The sequence below is a fragment of the Schistocerca gregaria genome, chromosome 2 (genome assembly GCF_023897955.1).
Source record: "Schistocerca gregaria isolate iqSchGreg1 chromosome 2, iqSchGreg1.2, whole genome shotgun sequence".
In the NCBI taxonomy this organism is placed as follows: domain Eukaryota; kingdom Metazoa; phylum Arthropoda; class Insecta; order Orthoptera; family Acrididae; genus Schistocerca; species Schistocerca gregaria.
The window spans coordinates 482,244,777-482,260,337 of NC_064921.1; the positions used below are offsets into that span (position 1 = coordinate 482,244,777).

At 42.4% G+C, this 15,561-nt stretch overlaps 1 protein-coding gene across 2 annotated transcripts in view; it reads left to right on the forward strand.

The window, feature by feature from the left end:
* The window catches only part of LOC126327375 (serine-rich adhesin for platelets-like), a 31,798-nt gene extending 17,350 nt beyond the window's left edge, over positions 1-14,448 (forward strand). Inside the window, exon 2 of one of the 2 annotated variants that reach the window (XM_049995882.1) lies at positions 11,327-14,448. In XM_049995882.1, coding sequence (XP_049851839.1) covers positions 11,370-13,676 — 2,307 coding nt within the window. In that variant the 5' untranslated portion in view covers positions 11,327-11,369 and the 3' untranslated portion in view covers positions 13,677-14,448. Of the gene's footprint in view, positions 1-11,306 lie in introns of both variants that reach the window. The other variant, XM_049995883.1, reaches the window with a different exon arrangement.
* Positions 14,449-15,561: the final 1,113 nt, after the last annotated feature.

The following is a 15,561-nucleotide window of genomic DNA, read 5'->3' on the forward strand; positions in this document are numbered from 1 at the left end:
GGATTTCTAGGTCTCGCCGGATTCTATAAAAAATTTATTTGGATCGACTCTCTCGCAACACCACATCTATGTGCATTGACTGGAAAAAACACGCCATGGGTATGGGATCAACAAGCCAATGAAGAATTTTTAAAAATGAAAAACGCGCTAACAGCACTGATTTTAGCACATCCTGATCTAACCTAAAATGTTTGTATGGCCACTGATAGCGCGAAAGAAGGTTTAGGAGATGTTTTATTCCAAGAATATGAACAGGCAGGGCTAAGATCATATAGGACAATTGCCTTTGCCAGTCGGGTACTCAAAAAAAAGCGAGAAAAACTATTCAGTCACGGAGCTGGAAGCATTGGCCATTGTTTGGAGCTTCCAACGTTTTCGATACTTCCTATTCGGAAGAAAAACAAAAGTATACATGAGCACAAAACATTACAATTTCTTTTATCCGCCAAACTAACTCATGGGAGGTTAGCCTGATGGATGTTAATACAAGAATTTGACTTCACTATTACACACATACCAGGACCAGCAGATGCTTCATCACGATGTCCACAGAGTGCATCCAATAACATACGTTTGGAAGCAGCAGAAGACCAGTTTACAATGTACTATATGAAACAAGTAACTTTCTAAAACTACATTACGACAGCATTGAAAAACATAGTCAAAGAACAGGACAAGGATCCCGAAATACTGGGAATCAAACACAGGTGGAGAAGTAAGGATTTTCCAGACATTCGAGAGCACTATCTCGTAAAAACTTTTTATTTTTAGACGAAATGTTCCAACGAATGAATGGTTAATTTATATCCCAGATGAACTAATTAATAAGTAAATATGGTATACAAATTTAAGTAATGGCCACTTTGGACCAAAGAAATGCTTTTTAAAAATAAAACAAACAAGCCAATTTTCCTAATATGGAAAGACGAATTAGAACAGTATTAGTAAAATGCAAAAAATTTATGAGGGCTAAACACGTCTCTTTCCAAACCAAACCACCTATGTTTCCAATAATCCCTAAAAGATTCAAACAAATAGCTGCAACAGATTTGATGGGCCCCTCTCACGCACAAAAATGAATATACTTTCATATTTGTCGTTTTGGAACTTACTTCTAAATATGTTACCTTGACACCATTAAAACGGGCAACAGGTCTCACTATAAGTAAAGCATTCAGACAAGATTTTCTCAGACAAGTAGGTCGAGTGGAACGAATAATTTCTGATAATGGCCCACAATACAAATCAGTGCAATGGCAGAACACGTTAAAACAACACAAAATAAAACCCATCTACACATCTAAGTACAAACGTAGCGTAAATCCAGCAGAACGATCTATGAAGGACTTTATGCCGATTATATGCAGGCAAAAGACAACACTTGGGATATATACCTTAAATATTTTCAAGAAGTAATAAATGTAATGCCACATAGCACTACACTACTACCTCTTGTTACTGTACTTAAAAATATTGAACCCCCAAACATAACCAGAGAAAAATGTTAGATTTCCTATTGTACCACGTAGACAGCACAAACAAGTCATAGCAACAGCACTCTCCAACATCAGAAAGACAGTCATTAAAAGAAAAGAAAGAGGAGATAGAACAGCAATTAAAAGAACATTCTCAGTAGGCCAGAAAGTATTTGTAAAAACACACCATCTCTCCAGCAAACAGAAACACAAAATACATAAGTTTTACGCTGCATACAAAGGACCTGTCATAATTAGCCGAATTGCTCATGATAATGCTGTGGGACTAATGATCCCAAAAACAGGCAAAACATTAGGACTTCACCTTGTGAGCCATATCAAAAAGTTTGAAGATTAATTTTATTACTGGTAAATAATTCGCACAAATTTTCAAGATTATGTTCCAGATAAGATCGTCAGGAGGAAGAAGAATGAAGAGAGGAAGGTGGGAAAAAGAAAGTTTCAATAACACCAATAGTACCATAGATTAAAGTGAAGGGATAAGTGTAGATAGTCTAACAGCATGAAATACTAAAATGCTATACACCACGACACTACACAAAAATAAAAAAACGAATTTGAGGATTCTTGAGTAGACGTTAAGACTCCAAATATCTTAGAATTGTAACATTTAAACGGCGCTAAAATTTGTCAAGCTTTTTAAGAAGGCGCAAAACAATGTACCTACTAGACATATGTTAGATGATTATAAGTAAAACCTTTTGTAAGAACCATTGTAAAAACTCCAGCAAGGAAGAGATGCAACGACCCTCAAGTTGCAACGCGAGATGTATCAAGAAAAAAAGGACGTAATTAGCAAGACAAGATTCCTACAAAGCAGGAGCGTCGAGAGAAGGGAAAGGACAGCGAGACGAACAGAATGCCCTTGTAGCTGAAATGGGATGCTGTATATCTGCCAAGCGGAACCACAGAGTGCCGGTGCCCTGCAGAGACGCGACGGGACGCCGAACGTCAGAACGGACTGGTGCTCATATAGACAAGCAGACACCCGACTTTCGCCGCTCATAAACCTCGGGACGCCCCCGACACAGCAGAGCGAGCAAAAATCGGCCCGACGAGAAGACCGCTTGGGCAAGCCACCGCTGGCAAAAAATTTGTGTAAAAGTCACACTATTGCTATTAAACAGCACGCTGATGCACAGAACTGAAGAACAACTTCCACAAAGTAAAAATGACGCGCCCAAACAATTTATCAAACTTTTACTAGTAGGAGAACTTCAAAGCGACTAGTCATCAATAAATATTTCCATATCCTGCCCAGAGAAGAACCAGGAAGCAAGTAAGAAGCAGAGAAAAAGCAGGAAGAACAAAAGTTAGATTTGCGAGATAGGGACAAAGAAAGATGGCTGAAGAATAGAAGACATACCTTCCCAAATCCCTATCCTATTGTAAACGAGTCGTCTGCGAAGTACAGGTATTACAACGAAAAACGACCGCTTTCAGTGACACATTACGATGACTTTCACGCATACAAAGCCAGTAAACCACGAGATTCTGAGCTTATAGCTCCATTCCAGTATGAGACCTCCACAACAGCAGCACACACTTGCAAAGCCAACAAGGAACGACGAACGAAGCTGTAAATCAAATACTTACTCACATCCATCTCTCTCAAGTCCATCACCTTCGTGCAAAAGCATTCGCCAACCTCATGCTTCAACATTCATAGGATTGTGTGAAATCATATTATGTGATGTAGGAATTGTGCAAAAGAAATGTGTGAAAATCTAAACAAGCACACCAGACAGCTAATAAACTACAAAACAAGTCATTGACTATCGACTTAAATAAAAATAGACTATAGATAAAAATGTCATTAGTTCTGAAATTGACAGTATATAAAGAAACAATATGCCACTTATTTTCTACTCATAAAAATAATAGAATAAATATATTTTACTTATTTTCTCCTTATAAAAACAAAGAATAAATAATTACCTTGTTGGATGTTTTCCCTTTTTTAACATTTGTACCATTTGTTAGGATTATATCTCAATATGTGTGTGTGTGTATATTTCTTTGCCAAAGCAATGCTTAGAAATAATTCTTATTTGTTAGTGTAACAATGTTGAAATGAGTGTCTTGTACATGATATTTAGAAAATGTAATTAAGTAAAATCTATTCCTAACACTACATTTATAAAAACAATATTTCTAAGAAAATCGATGTGAAAGACTCCTCACTCTCGATAACAAACTTCTTAAAAAACAAACTTTACACTTAAATAAAGAAAGAAAATAATTAATATTAATAATAGCATACAAATATTCTTGTAATTTTTAATTATAGTGTGGAAGAATATAAAAATATAAATTAGTAATACAAACTAGCATAGAACAGAATAACGTGGCTGAACACCGAGCGAGGTGGCGCAGTGGTTAGCACACTGGACTCGCATTCGGGAGGACGACGGTTGAGTCCCATCTCCGGACATCCTGGTTTAGGTTTTCCGTGATTTCCCTAAATCGTTTCAGGCAAATGCCGGGATGGTTCCTTTGAAAGGGCACGGCCAATTTCCTTCCCAATCCTTCTCTAACCCGAGCTTCTGCTCCGTCTCTAATGACCTCGTTGTCGACGGGACGTTAGACACTAACAACCACCACCACCAACGTGGCTGAACAGTAGGCAACGGTTACGCCGGAGACGACGACTTCGGCAGTGTCGAACGTGTACGCAAGCGAAGCTGTAGGTAAAAGGCTTACTGGAGCAGCTCTAGAGGCAATGACCATTAGCGAATCCTGAAATGAGTTATTAGATTTACAAAATCAGTAACTTCTCCTTCAAGAAGCAAATATGCCTAAGGGCAGGCAGTAATGTCTAGGAACAACAAACGTAACGTTTGCATCTGCCAGACTGGTTATTTTTTTTTGCGTTATCGTATCACACCTTTTCTCATATACTAGATGCACTCTCAGCTGTATTCTAGTTCTTGCATTGACCCCTCATTCTTCAGTTAATCATTCCTCATTTTGGCTGAGTGTGTTCGTGGTTTATTCCTCTCGCTGCAGGTAAACCTTGATTATGCCTTATCTGCTCCTGAATAAGACGGCGGCACGATGATGCACCCCTGCACCTGTCTTAAATGTGCTTTTAACTTTAGCATGCCATTATTCCGGAGTCCTTATTCGTACCGCTTTTCGGACGACGTGGCAAAATTGTCTGATGGCTTTCTTTCGGTTAGCAAATCAGTTGTCCATGGATTTTTTTCGTGAATTACGAACAGATGACTGTCCCATCACTTTCAACTAATGGACCAGCCAACCGACCACGCCCTGTGGACTGACAACGAGAAAATAACGAACGGAGCTCTTTCCGAAACAAAACTGTTCTCCTCTCACATTGATTGCCAGAGGAATTGGGGAGGGGAAACGTTAATGTTACTGAAGCCATATTTATAATCTGCGGCATACCGTAAGGTTCTTTGCTGTATAGATAAAGATGCTTTCTTATACCGCGTTCCAGTCGTTGGTGGTTGTGTATCAGGACTGGGTGTTGTGTGATGTCCTTAGGTTAGTTATGTTCAAGTAGTTCTAAGTTCTAGGGGACTGGTGACCATAGATGTTAAGTATCATAGTGCTCACAGCCATTTGAACCATTTTTGTTGTATCAAGCCTGCCTCCGATGTTCGGGAAGCCTGGATTTATTTGCTCCCGCGCCTACTACGTGAAGCAAATAATCCTCCAGACTGTGGTTCCGATCCATAAACCAGCATATATTCCTTCACAATCGTCTTATGAGAGAGCGGAGTTTTCTTTTAAAATGCCGCTACAAAACCACCATATTGATTAGCTTCCAACTCCGTTATTATTTGTGAAAAAATTACTTGCTCTATTTCATAATCGTGGGAGCTAATCGGCGAGTGAAATGTTCAAATATAACTTAGGTAACGGTTGACTCTGTAGCTTAACAATTGTAAAAACGTTACAGTATATAGTATTTAGTTTGCTCTGATAGTAATCACATGGAACGTTTAAGTAATCCAGGATATCTTTACTGCTCCCCTTACTAACCAAAATATCTTGCTTGCCTTAACTTGAAACTTAGGCGCCCTGAAATTTCAGCAAAATCTGACAGGGAATGTTAAGTTTTACCATAGCATTTCAGTTCTTTCATTGAGCGTCTGTGACTTCTGTCAACAAAACACCCCAGAGGAAAACTAACAGTAATGGGATTGTTACAGCGGATTCCAGAGCTGACTGTCAGAATACGATGACAGGTACTTGAAATGTATTTGGAGTACATCAACTGTGTTTTACTTCGTCGCAGTATTTCCTATGCTGTATCAGCATCTGACATGCCCCTCCGTCGTGAACTACGTAACAGTAGCTCGAGAAACTCAGTCACTCGCATGATGTGATAACAAGCTTGTAATTCTATTAAGAGAGAGTGGATCTGTCAACAAATTTGGTACCATTACCTCTAACCTAGTTGTGAATGAAGAGACCTGCTTCGGAATGCAATTTATCAGTTTCAAAGAAGCTGTATCTTGGTTTCTGCTCTCGAAAATTCGTCCTTGAGGGAACTCGGAACAAATCAGTCCGATACGCCGCGACTGCGTTTTTGGTGCATTAGGAACCAGCGCCAGGGCTTTGGAGCGACCCCTTTTAGTTCGGTAGACAGTACGTGGAAGTGAGAGGAAGTCACTGTTTCGACCTTATTCTCTAATGACTCACACCCATCATGACAGAATAAGAACAAATTTCCAGTAACAGCCTGGCAACAAGAAATACCAACGATATTTACAATGGCCCGTCGTTCCTTGGTAGTATTAAGTTTGCGGTTTAACTTAGCAGAGAAGTGCTGAAAACAGGCAATAATTCCGTAAGGAAGAAATCTGTACCCAGACGGCGAGAGGGCGGAAATGTTTCCGCTTGCTGCCGTCGCACAATTGATTACTACTATATGCAGTACGTTGACGCTAAAAACTGGGCAATTTTCTAATAACTGATAACAGTAGTTGTACAAATTACATGTGGTGGTCTTACCTCTTTTTAAGTTGTTCATATGGCGGAGTTTCTTACTTCAGGGTGGTGGACAGGAGGAAGTGTAGCGACTAGTGGAACTGGATTATTTCAACCTTATCCTTGCATTGTTTCGCGCCAGTGACGACATGGATTTCAGCCCTGTGTCCAGCTTTGTGATTTTAATGCTTTTCAGAACTTCTTAACAATAACGAAGAAAACTTTTTTCAAGGTAGTATCAGATTCAAACCATTTAATCATAGCGAATATTTCCTGTCGGCCCGTTTTGTTCTTGGTCAATACTGTTTCCTCGTAGACGGTTATATTTGCCACAGCTTGCTTAACTGGCTAGAACTCCTCGTTGTACTATCTAAGCTGAGCGTCTCTTAACTGCACTAACCATTGGTTACAACCACCATTTGGAGACATCGGCCTCCTTTCGGTATCATTTCGGAACAAATTGTTACTAGAATTTTTAAGGTATTGCCATCGGAAGCAGAGTGTTATTTCTTAACAAATTACCGGCTTATTGCTTTTCATTACTTTTAAACCATACTCACCCAATTAGGAATAACTGAACTTACTAAGAGGCTTTTCTCCTTAAAATACAGATGGCCTTCAGGAACAATTTACCGATGATATGAGGTGAACAGTTATTCCTTGCTTCAGACTATACATAAGTTTCTAGGGTACTACACATAAATATCTATTTTACTGATAAGTTTCACCCCTAAAATACTCTCATATGAGTGCCACACACAGCTGGCCGCAGTGGCCAAGCGGTTCTAGGCGCTACAGTCTGGAACCGCGCGACCGCTACGGTCGCAGGCTCGAATCCTGCCTCGCGCATGGATGTGTGTGATGTCCTTAGGTAGTTTGGTTTAAGTACTTCTAAGTTCTAGGTCACTGATGTTCTCAGAAGTCCTAGTGTTCAGAGCCATTTGAACCACTTCGCAATACACACTCGGTTGTGGGTAAAGCAGACCAGCCTACTTTGCCTCCAGTTCTCCACCAGACAGCAACCAATATAAGCCATCTGCATCCCGCTTCGAGTAAACGGTAAGGAACGAATATCTCGATTGCAGGTACAGCTTACGCTGGAATTTTCCTTAACCCATTTCTCTTCTGTGTGAGAGGCTTCTCTGCCTAATGTTGTGCACCCAATAACCAGCAGTCTTCTTCTCAGTCTCTGCCAATACATTATTAGTTAAGTATCCGGCCGTTCTGGACAGGTCTTGCTTCTCAGAGTGACTCACATGTCAAATACCACTACCATTCGTTGTATTTAATAATACTGAAAACAAGTGAACTGTTTTCGTTGGGGTAAGGGCGTGATAGACAAAATTTTTACTGGTAGAACGCCATTTAAACTGGCAAATCATAAACTGCTGTGTGTTACACACATTAGTAGATATCATTTACTGAAAATCTAAGACTGAAGCTTGATGCTTTTGATCAGTAGGAGGATGGGATGCCCACAAAGATACGTTACAGGAATTCAGGGTCGCGATACGCTCGACGAATTCAGGCTCGCCAGTTTTTCTACAGCCAAGATCCAGTCACAGGCCACCTCATAGGAAAGTTTGATGAAGAGGTGGATTGGTATATAATAACAGATGTTAAGTTTTAAAGTTGTCATGTGTGCATTGGCGCGCATACACAAGAGCTGGGCCTCTCTCGACATGAACAGGTCGAAATCGTTTACGGCACTAAGCTTACCATATTAGGGGGGCGGTGGGTGTACTGCCAATTACTAGCCAAAATCGAGAATTTGGTAAGTTATTGGTGTCAGGTCTGCTTTCACACTATCAGAAGTACTGCTTAAACGCTATTTTCCTGAGAGCCAGTTTGTAGTGGTGGTGTGAGACGTTGAAGAGCCCTCCGAACAGTCCCCGCCAGGAGACACCACGAATTTCCGTGGAATACGACTCATCCCTTGAGCATAGCAATTCGGCTAGGAAGAGTGAAGTTATAGTAAGTTATGCCTTATCCAGCTGAAGTCCTCGATAATTCGATTCTGCAAAACTAAAAAATGGCGGTGATGACAGTGGCTGTTTTTTCACTGTTCTATACAGCCTCAACATTTATATTTCTAATGGGATAAAAATGGCGAAATGGTGCCTGAATCAGTCAAACCAGGAACTTAGGTATTCCATCCTGGTAAACGTAGTCTGGAACATGATTGTGTCCCAGCACGTTGTAAGGACAATACTTCGTCTGCAGGAATGTTGAAATAAAGCACCTGGTTCATGTATATAGTAGCTCTCCGGAGGGGACTGAACTTTTGCTGGGATACACCTCCAAACATTAAAACACCACTCCCAGCCTGAAATACTCCCTTGCACATAATGCAGTCTGGACACCTCACTGATCGGTTTGTGCAGTCTATGCCTAGCATGATCTGGAAAGTGGGAAAATCGCAATCTGCTGGACCACACTACATGGCTCCAGCCAGACACTTTTCGGTTTCTGTATTTGCCCCGTTCCATACGGGAAGCGTTGGCAGTGGGCCTACGTGAACCACTAGACGGCCGTGATTTGTCTGCTTCGGATAGTTAGACGACTGCCTAATCCCAGTTCTTATACCACCCACAGTGCCAGTGTGGACTTGGAATAAAGTGATACATACTTTGTCTGTTGACCTTTCGTAAGGTGCTGACTGGTCAGCAGAGACATTGGGTTTATATTGGAGTTGAATTGAAGGAAAAAAGTACCTGTTACGAAACATGAAAATACCCACACAAGGAACGAGACTAGTTACATAAACCACCTCAGCCACAAACTGCCCATCAACCTTCCTTCGTGAACCGTCAAACCTAGTTTCAAGTAGCTAGTTACTTTCAATGGGCTGTTACTTCGTAAGAATCGACATGTTTAGATTTCAAGTATCTAAAAAAACTGTTTAATAAACAACTGTCTTCATGCAAAGAGTGGTATAACTTCTGTTCCAGAAACATTTCAAAGCATACAATATATACTACTGGCCATTAAAATTGCTACACCAAGAAGAAATGCTGATAATAAACGGGTATTCATTGGACAAATATATTATACTAGAACTGACAAGTCATTAAATTTTTACGCAGTTGGGGTGCATAGATCCTGAGAATTCAGTACCCAGATCACCCACCGCTGTCCGCAATAACGGCCTTGATACTCCTGGGCATTGAGTCAAACAGAGCTTGGATGATGTGTACAGGTACAGCTGCCCATGCAGCTTCAACACGATACCACAGTTCATCAATAGTAGTGAGTGGCGTATTGTGACGAGCCAGTTGCTTGGCGACCTTTGATCTGTCGTTTTCAGTTGTTGAGAGATCTAGAGAATGTGCTGTCTAGGGCACCAGTCGAACATTTTCTGTATCTAGAAAGACCCTTACAGGACCTGCAACATGCGGTCGTGCATTATCCTGCTGAAATGTAGGGTTTCACAGGGATCGAATGAAGGGTAGAGCCACTGGTCGTAACACATCCGAGATGTAAAGTGCACTGTTCAATGTGCCTGAATGCGAACAATAGGTGCCAGAGACTTGTAACCATTGCCACCCCATACCATATCCACCCCATACCATCGCGCCAGGTGATACGCCAGTATGGTGATGACGAATACACGCTTCCAGTGTGCGTTCACCGCGATGTCGCCAAACACGGATGCGACCATCATGATGCTGTAAACAACCCAGATTCATCCGAAAAATGACGTTTTACCATTCGTGAACCCAAGTTCTTCGTTGAGTACACCGTCGCAGGCGCTCCTGTCTGTGATGCAGCGTCAAGGGTAACCGCAGCCATGGTCTGAGCTGATAGTCCATGCTGCTGTAAACGTCGTCTTGCAAACGTCCCCATTTGTTGACTCGGGGATCGAGAAAAAGCTGCACGATCCGTTACAGCCATGCGGATAAGATGCCTGCCATCTCCACTGCTAGTGATAAGTGGCCGTTGGGATCCAGCACGGCATTCCGTATTATCCTCTTGAACCCGCCGATTCTATATTCTGCTAACAGTCACTGGATCTCGACCAACGCGAGCATCAGTGTCGCGATATGATAAACCGCAATCGCGATAGGCTACAATCTGACCTCTATCAAATTCGGAAACGCGATGGTATGCATTTCTCCTCCTTACACGAGGCATCACATCTTTTCACCAGGCAACGCCGGTCAACTGCTGTTTGTGTATGAGAAATCGGTTGGAAACTTTACTCATGTCAGAACGTTGCGGGTATCGCCACCGGCGCCAACCTTACATGAATCCTCTGAAAAGCTGATCATTTGCATATCACAAGATCTTCTTCCTGTCGATTAAATTTCGCGTCTGCGGGTCTGTAGCAAGTCATCTTCGTGTTGTAGCAATTTTAATGGCCAGTAGTGTATTTTTACTGACTAAAAGAATTACAGCAACGGTCGAGTACCGGTCAGTGAAAACTTCATCATAAAGTATTTACTAATGACGTGTGAAATTAAATCTTCCACACTGATTTAGTTCATTGCCGATATCATCATTTAACTTCCCGCCCAGTTGTGGCGATAAATAACCAATCATTTTCCTTGTCTTGACAGTAAATGCCGTAGATGGTACGTATAAAACACGATACAAGATGTATGATAGAAAATCAGTTTGGTTGGGGCCTGACGATTAACTGACGGGAATATGAGATGCGTAGGCTCCAGAGGTCACTAATGTTATACGCTGGCGTGGTAATACTAGGTTGTGTTCCTGGGGATAGCCTTCAGTTTTCCTGCACTGGAAAACGTCTGGAATCGGGGTGTAGGGAAAAGCCCTCCCTCCCTCCCTCCCTCCCTCTCTCCCTCCCTCCCCGCCATATGTATACGTATTAATGTGCCTCAGAATATTATGTATGTCCACAGGTATCTACACATCGATGGCTGACGTATTGGAACGGTACTGAAAATGGAATCAGAAGACACTAGTGTGCCAGTAGCAGGCCAACAGTCAGAGTATGTGGCTACAGAAGCGAGTGCACTGGTATCAGCCCAGCGCGAATCCGTGGGTGCAGAGGAGGGTGCACCAGTAAAAGTCCAACAAACAGAACCAATGGGTGCAGAAGAGAGTACACAAACGCCAATCGAACTGCCAGAACCTATGGGTGCAGAAGGTGCAACAGCATTAGCCCAACAACCACACCCCATCAGCGCTGGACAGGATACACCAATGGCAGCCCAAGAGCCAGAACCCTCAGTGTTGGAGGCCGTTGGCAGTGGACGCAGCAGATCCGCACCTCCCACCATGGAGATGCAGCCAGTGCACCTGTCCCCACTGCCCCCAGAAAGCATTCCAGGCTCCTCAGCAGGCTCTAGTTCAGACTGGATCAGTAACGCTACCGATGTTACATGGTCAGCCTCCTCCCTTGATGGTATCATCGCAGACACATACAATGGCCATCCACATACAAGCGGAAGTGATCATGGAAACGGAGCAAGTGACAGTGTTCCTTCAAGCAGTACTGTGAGGCAGAACACAAGCAGTCAAATGGAATCTGAACCTCCTCTCTCAACCCATGGGACGTCAGAACATGTAGCAACTCTGAACCAACACCCACATGGCAGTAATAGCTGGACTGCACACATTGGCCATACAGACGCCGGTGTAACGACGAGCAGCTCGAGTATGAGTCTGAATTTCAGTACAAGCAGCAACAGTGGCAGCGACCCTACGAAGCACAGTGTTTTAAGTTTACGAAGTTCAAGCATTTCAGATAGTGACGACGAAGAGATGGATGACGTCGCATCTGTCACATCTTTGATGAACCTGGTAGACGCCTTTAGCGATTATTTCGATGATGTGGAACAGCAGCAGACAGAGGAGTACATTATATTCGTGATCAAAGGCTATGTGGATTTAGCATCCACTTCGATGGCAGACCTGCGTATTATTGCCACAAAAGTTTTCGATAATTTTGATGTTGCACAACCCTCTGGTTCTAATAACAGCTTGGATAACGGGGTCGAGTGGTCAGAATTGTGTGCTAGTTTGGAACGTAGGCTTCAGGCTGTTAGAGATTATGCGAGATCCGCCAGTGACGACACTACAGGGGAGGCAATCGCAGAACTGATCATCCAGGAATATAAGGCTGAGATGCGAATGGCGGAAAGTGGCATGTTATCAGACGAAAGAAGTGGCTCTGCTATTCAAGCTGCTTCCGCTTGTCACGAAACTGAAGTTCCGGAGAGTGGGGTGTTACCAGATGAAGTAAGCTCTGACAGCCAGCTTAAATCAGGTGGTGTGCAGAAAGTTCCATTGGAGGGGTTACCAGCTGAGAAGACCGATTCTCTTGGCCAAACTGCTTCAGGGAGTATGGAGCAAGAGACTTTAGCTCAATTAAGGGTGGCAATGAAAATTAGCAGTGTGTTCAAGGGAACGAAACAAGCATCAAAATCGCGCGCAAGTTCAATCTCCAGTTACATTTCAAGTTCCAGCAGCAGCAGCAGCGAGGAAGATCACAGGGAGTATGCTTTGTTGAGCCATTATGAACAGATTTACCCCGAAACGGAAAGGCAGAGAAAAGTTCGCAAGTCGCGCCAGGCAGCAGCAGTGTTCAAAATCTTCTCCATGGTTGAAGCGCGCGTGTGTGGAATGAGGACCATGAACTGGGTGATGCTGAGCTGCTTGAAGACCGTGATTCCAATCGTGAACCAGTCACTGCAGGCGAACAGAATGGCGCAGAGGGCTATTTCAGAGGCGGCGGCTTTCCGATCTGCAGGACGTAGTGCGGACTATATCGCTGCGGTGACAGAATCAGCGATAGCAGCCTCGCAGTGTGCGGAGACGGCTGTGAGAGAGATTGAGGAGGCGGTACAGCTTCACAAGCTTGTAGTGGACTGTCTGAAATTGGCAGAAAGGGCACTGTTCAACATAAAGACTGAAACTTGCGACGGCATTGACTTGATCCGGCACTTGGTCGCCGATGTGGAAATTGTAGAGTTGCAGGTGAGTCAGGTATGCAAAACCTACCTGGACAAACTGAAGGACAAATATTATCCAGACACAGGAAACTCGTTCGTACTCCCGGCCAGCGGCGTAATCCACGATGCTGTCCTGAGTATGGCTTTCGAAAACAGTGGGGACGGCCCGTGTGACGTTCTCCAAGCTCTCATGTGGGCTTCTCAGAGCTCTCTCAATGCCTTGGAGATGACACTGAAGGGTCTCGAAGATTTTTCGATTGCGAAACTGACACTGCCCTACCGTTTCAAAAAGTAAGTTACAGGTTATTCATCACAGTCAGATTGAGAAAAATCACAAGTCAGCAATTTCAGAAAAATAAATTTCTAGATTATAAAATTCGGTACTTCAGAAGAAATGTTGATTGTGAAAAACATTTCAGTTTAGACTAATAGGGCTGTAAGATAAGTGTTCAGTATTTACCCCACTCGTTGCGCATATTGATACTTGAGAAGAGGATTTTAAAGTTGAGGGTGGGTGATACAATGGCACACACTTTAGAGGTGAGTGACTTTGAGTAATGACTTGATGGAACATCATGGGACAGTAGAACTATTTCTGAGAATCATATTGCTGAGACTTCTCATACGTGAATTTTTTAAATACGGATCAGTGTAGTCGTGATACTACTCTGGAATATTAAAAATTATCGATTGACAAACCGAGAAAAATTGAACTCCTGAAACTGAGCTGAAAACCGGCTCAAGTTTTAAGTTAAGACATGCCATTGTTAATGTGCTAGGTGATCCAAATTTCAAATGAGTTTCTAAGTAGTTGGTCACGCAATCTCATCTGCGTGTGGGGAAATACGTATTTAAGAATCAATTTAACGTTTTAATCGCTCTTCGTTAATACCACCTGACAACTTGTGAAATAGTGTGTAGCTTTGTCAAAATATGAATTTGTAACAGAATTTTAATAAAATAGTTTATTTCAAGCATTTTAATCAGATGGTAATTCTTAGTTTCAAAAGAAATGTTAAGGTATTATTGGCTGCTATTACATTAATAAACGCTTTTTTCCAACCGAAGTGTGACTAGCGTAAGTATACGAGCAAGATACTTCTAGGACACGAAAATTTGTAACAGGTTCCTCTCTAGAAATGTATTACAGGTCCGAACGTTGCTAACGATAGCCAACATAGGTAACAATTCTGTCAAATTCGATACTGAACGATAATGGAGGTAAGAAAAATGCCACATGGCATTTTACTGAAGTGAGGATATCGGTCGAGTGTCAGTCGCTATCTTGAATGATGGTCGTGTAGAATGAGCGTCTCTAGTACAGCTCAGTTATCTCTTTTATTCACACAGTTGTGCGTTGCCTCTTTCTGCTTATAAGAGATCCGGTTATCAAATCGATAAAGTGCAGGAATGTTAGTGATACGTAACGTCATTGACCAGTTTCGACAACTGAAAACGAAACGCGACAGAAATAGTTTAGTTTCGCGAGACATAGCTTCCTTCCTTCCTTCCTTCCTTCCTTCGTCATGTGAAACTGAACTACTCGATCCTCATTAGTCACCCGACGCTGTATAGTACAGCAAATAGTCTGGAGGACACATGAAGTGTGAATGAGGACCTTCGACCAAAAAATACCGGATCTTCGGTACGTTGGCAACCCACTTCAAGTTTTGTAATCGTGTTTAGTTAATAGGGAAATACGTTAAGTCGTCCTCGTGAGCTCTTGTGTGCGAGTCACGCACGCAAAATGAGATTTGTCCACACTTCTTGATTCAGAACACGTCGTGATCTCAATCAGTATCTTGCGTTTGGAATGTGCAGACACGCGCGGCAGATAAATTTGCCCACAGTTGCGACCTCTCAGGGGAATTGTAATACAACTGATGTGATACTGACAAGCTCCTTCGACATGTGTTCACTATTATTACTCGTTATTCGTCTATTTCTATACTAAAATGGTAGTCATTTGGCTCCAGTTGGTATTTTTTCTCGTATTACCAATTTCAAACACTTCTATTCGCACGAGTGTCCATATTCCATGTGTAGCACTTGGGTTTCGTAGAGAAGTTTTCCTCATACTCCCAATTTTGTCACGTATTCTCACCCACGTTACATGCAGTTTCGTGGGGTAGTGTGCTTCTTGTTCCAGACTATGTTCATATATAGGGTTGCATTACTGT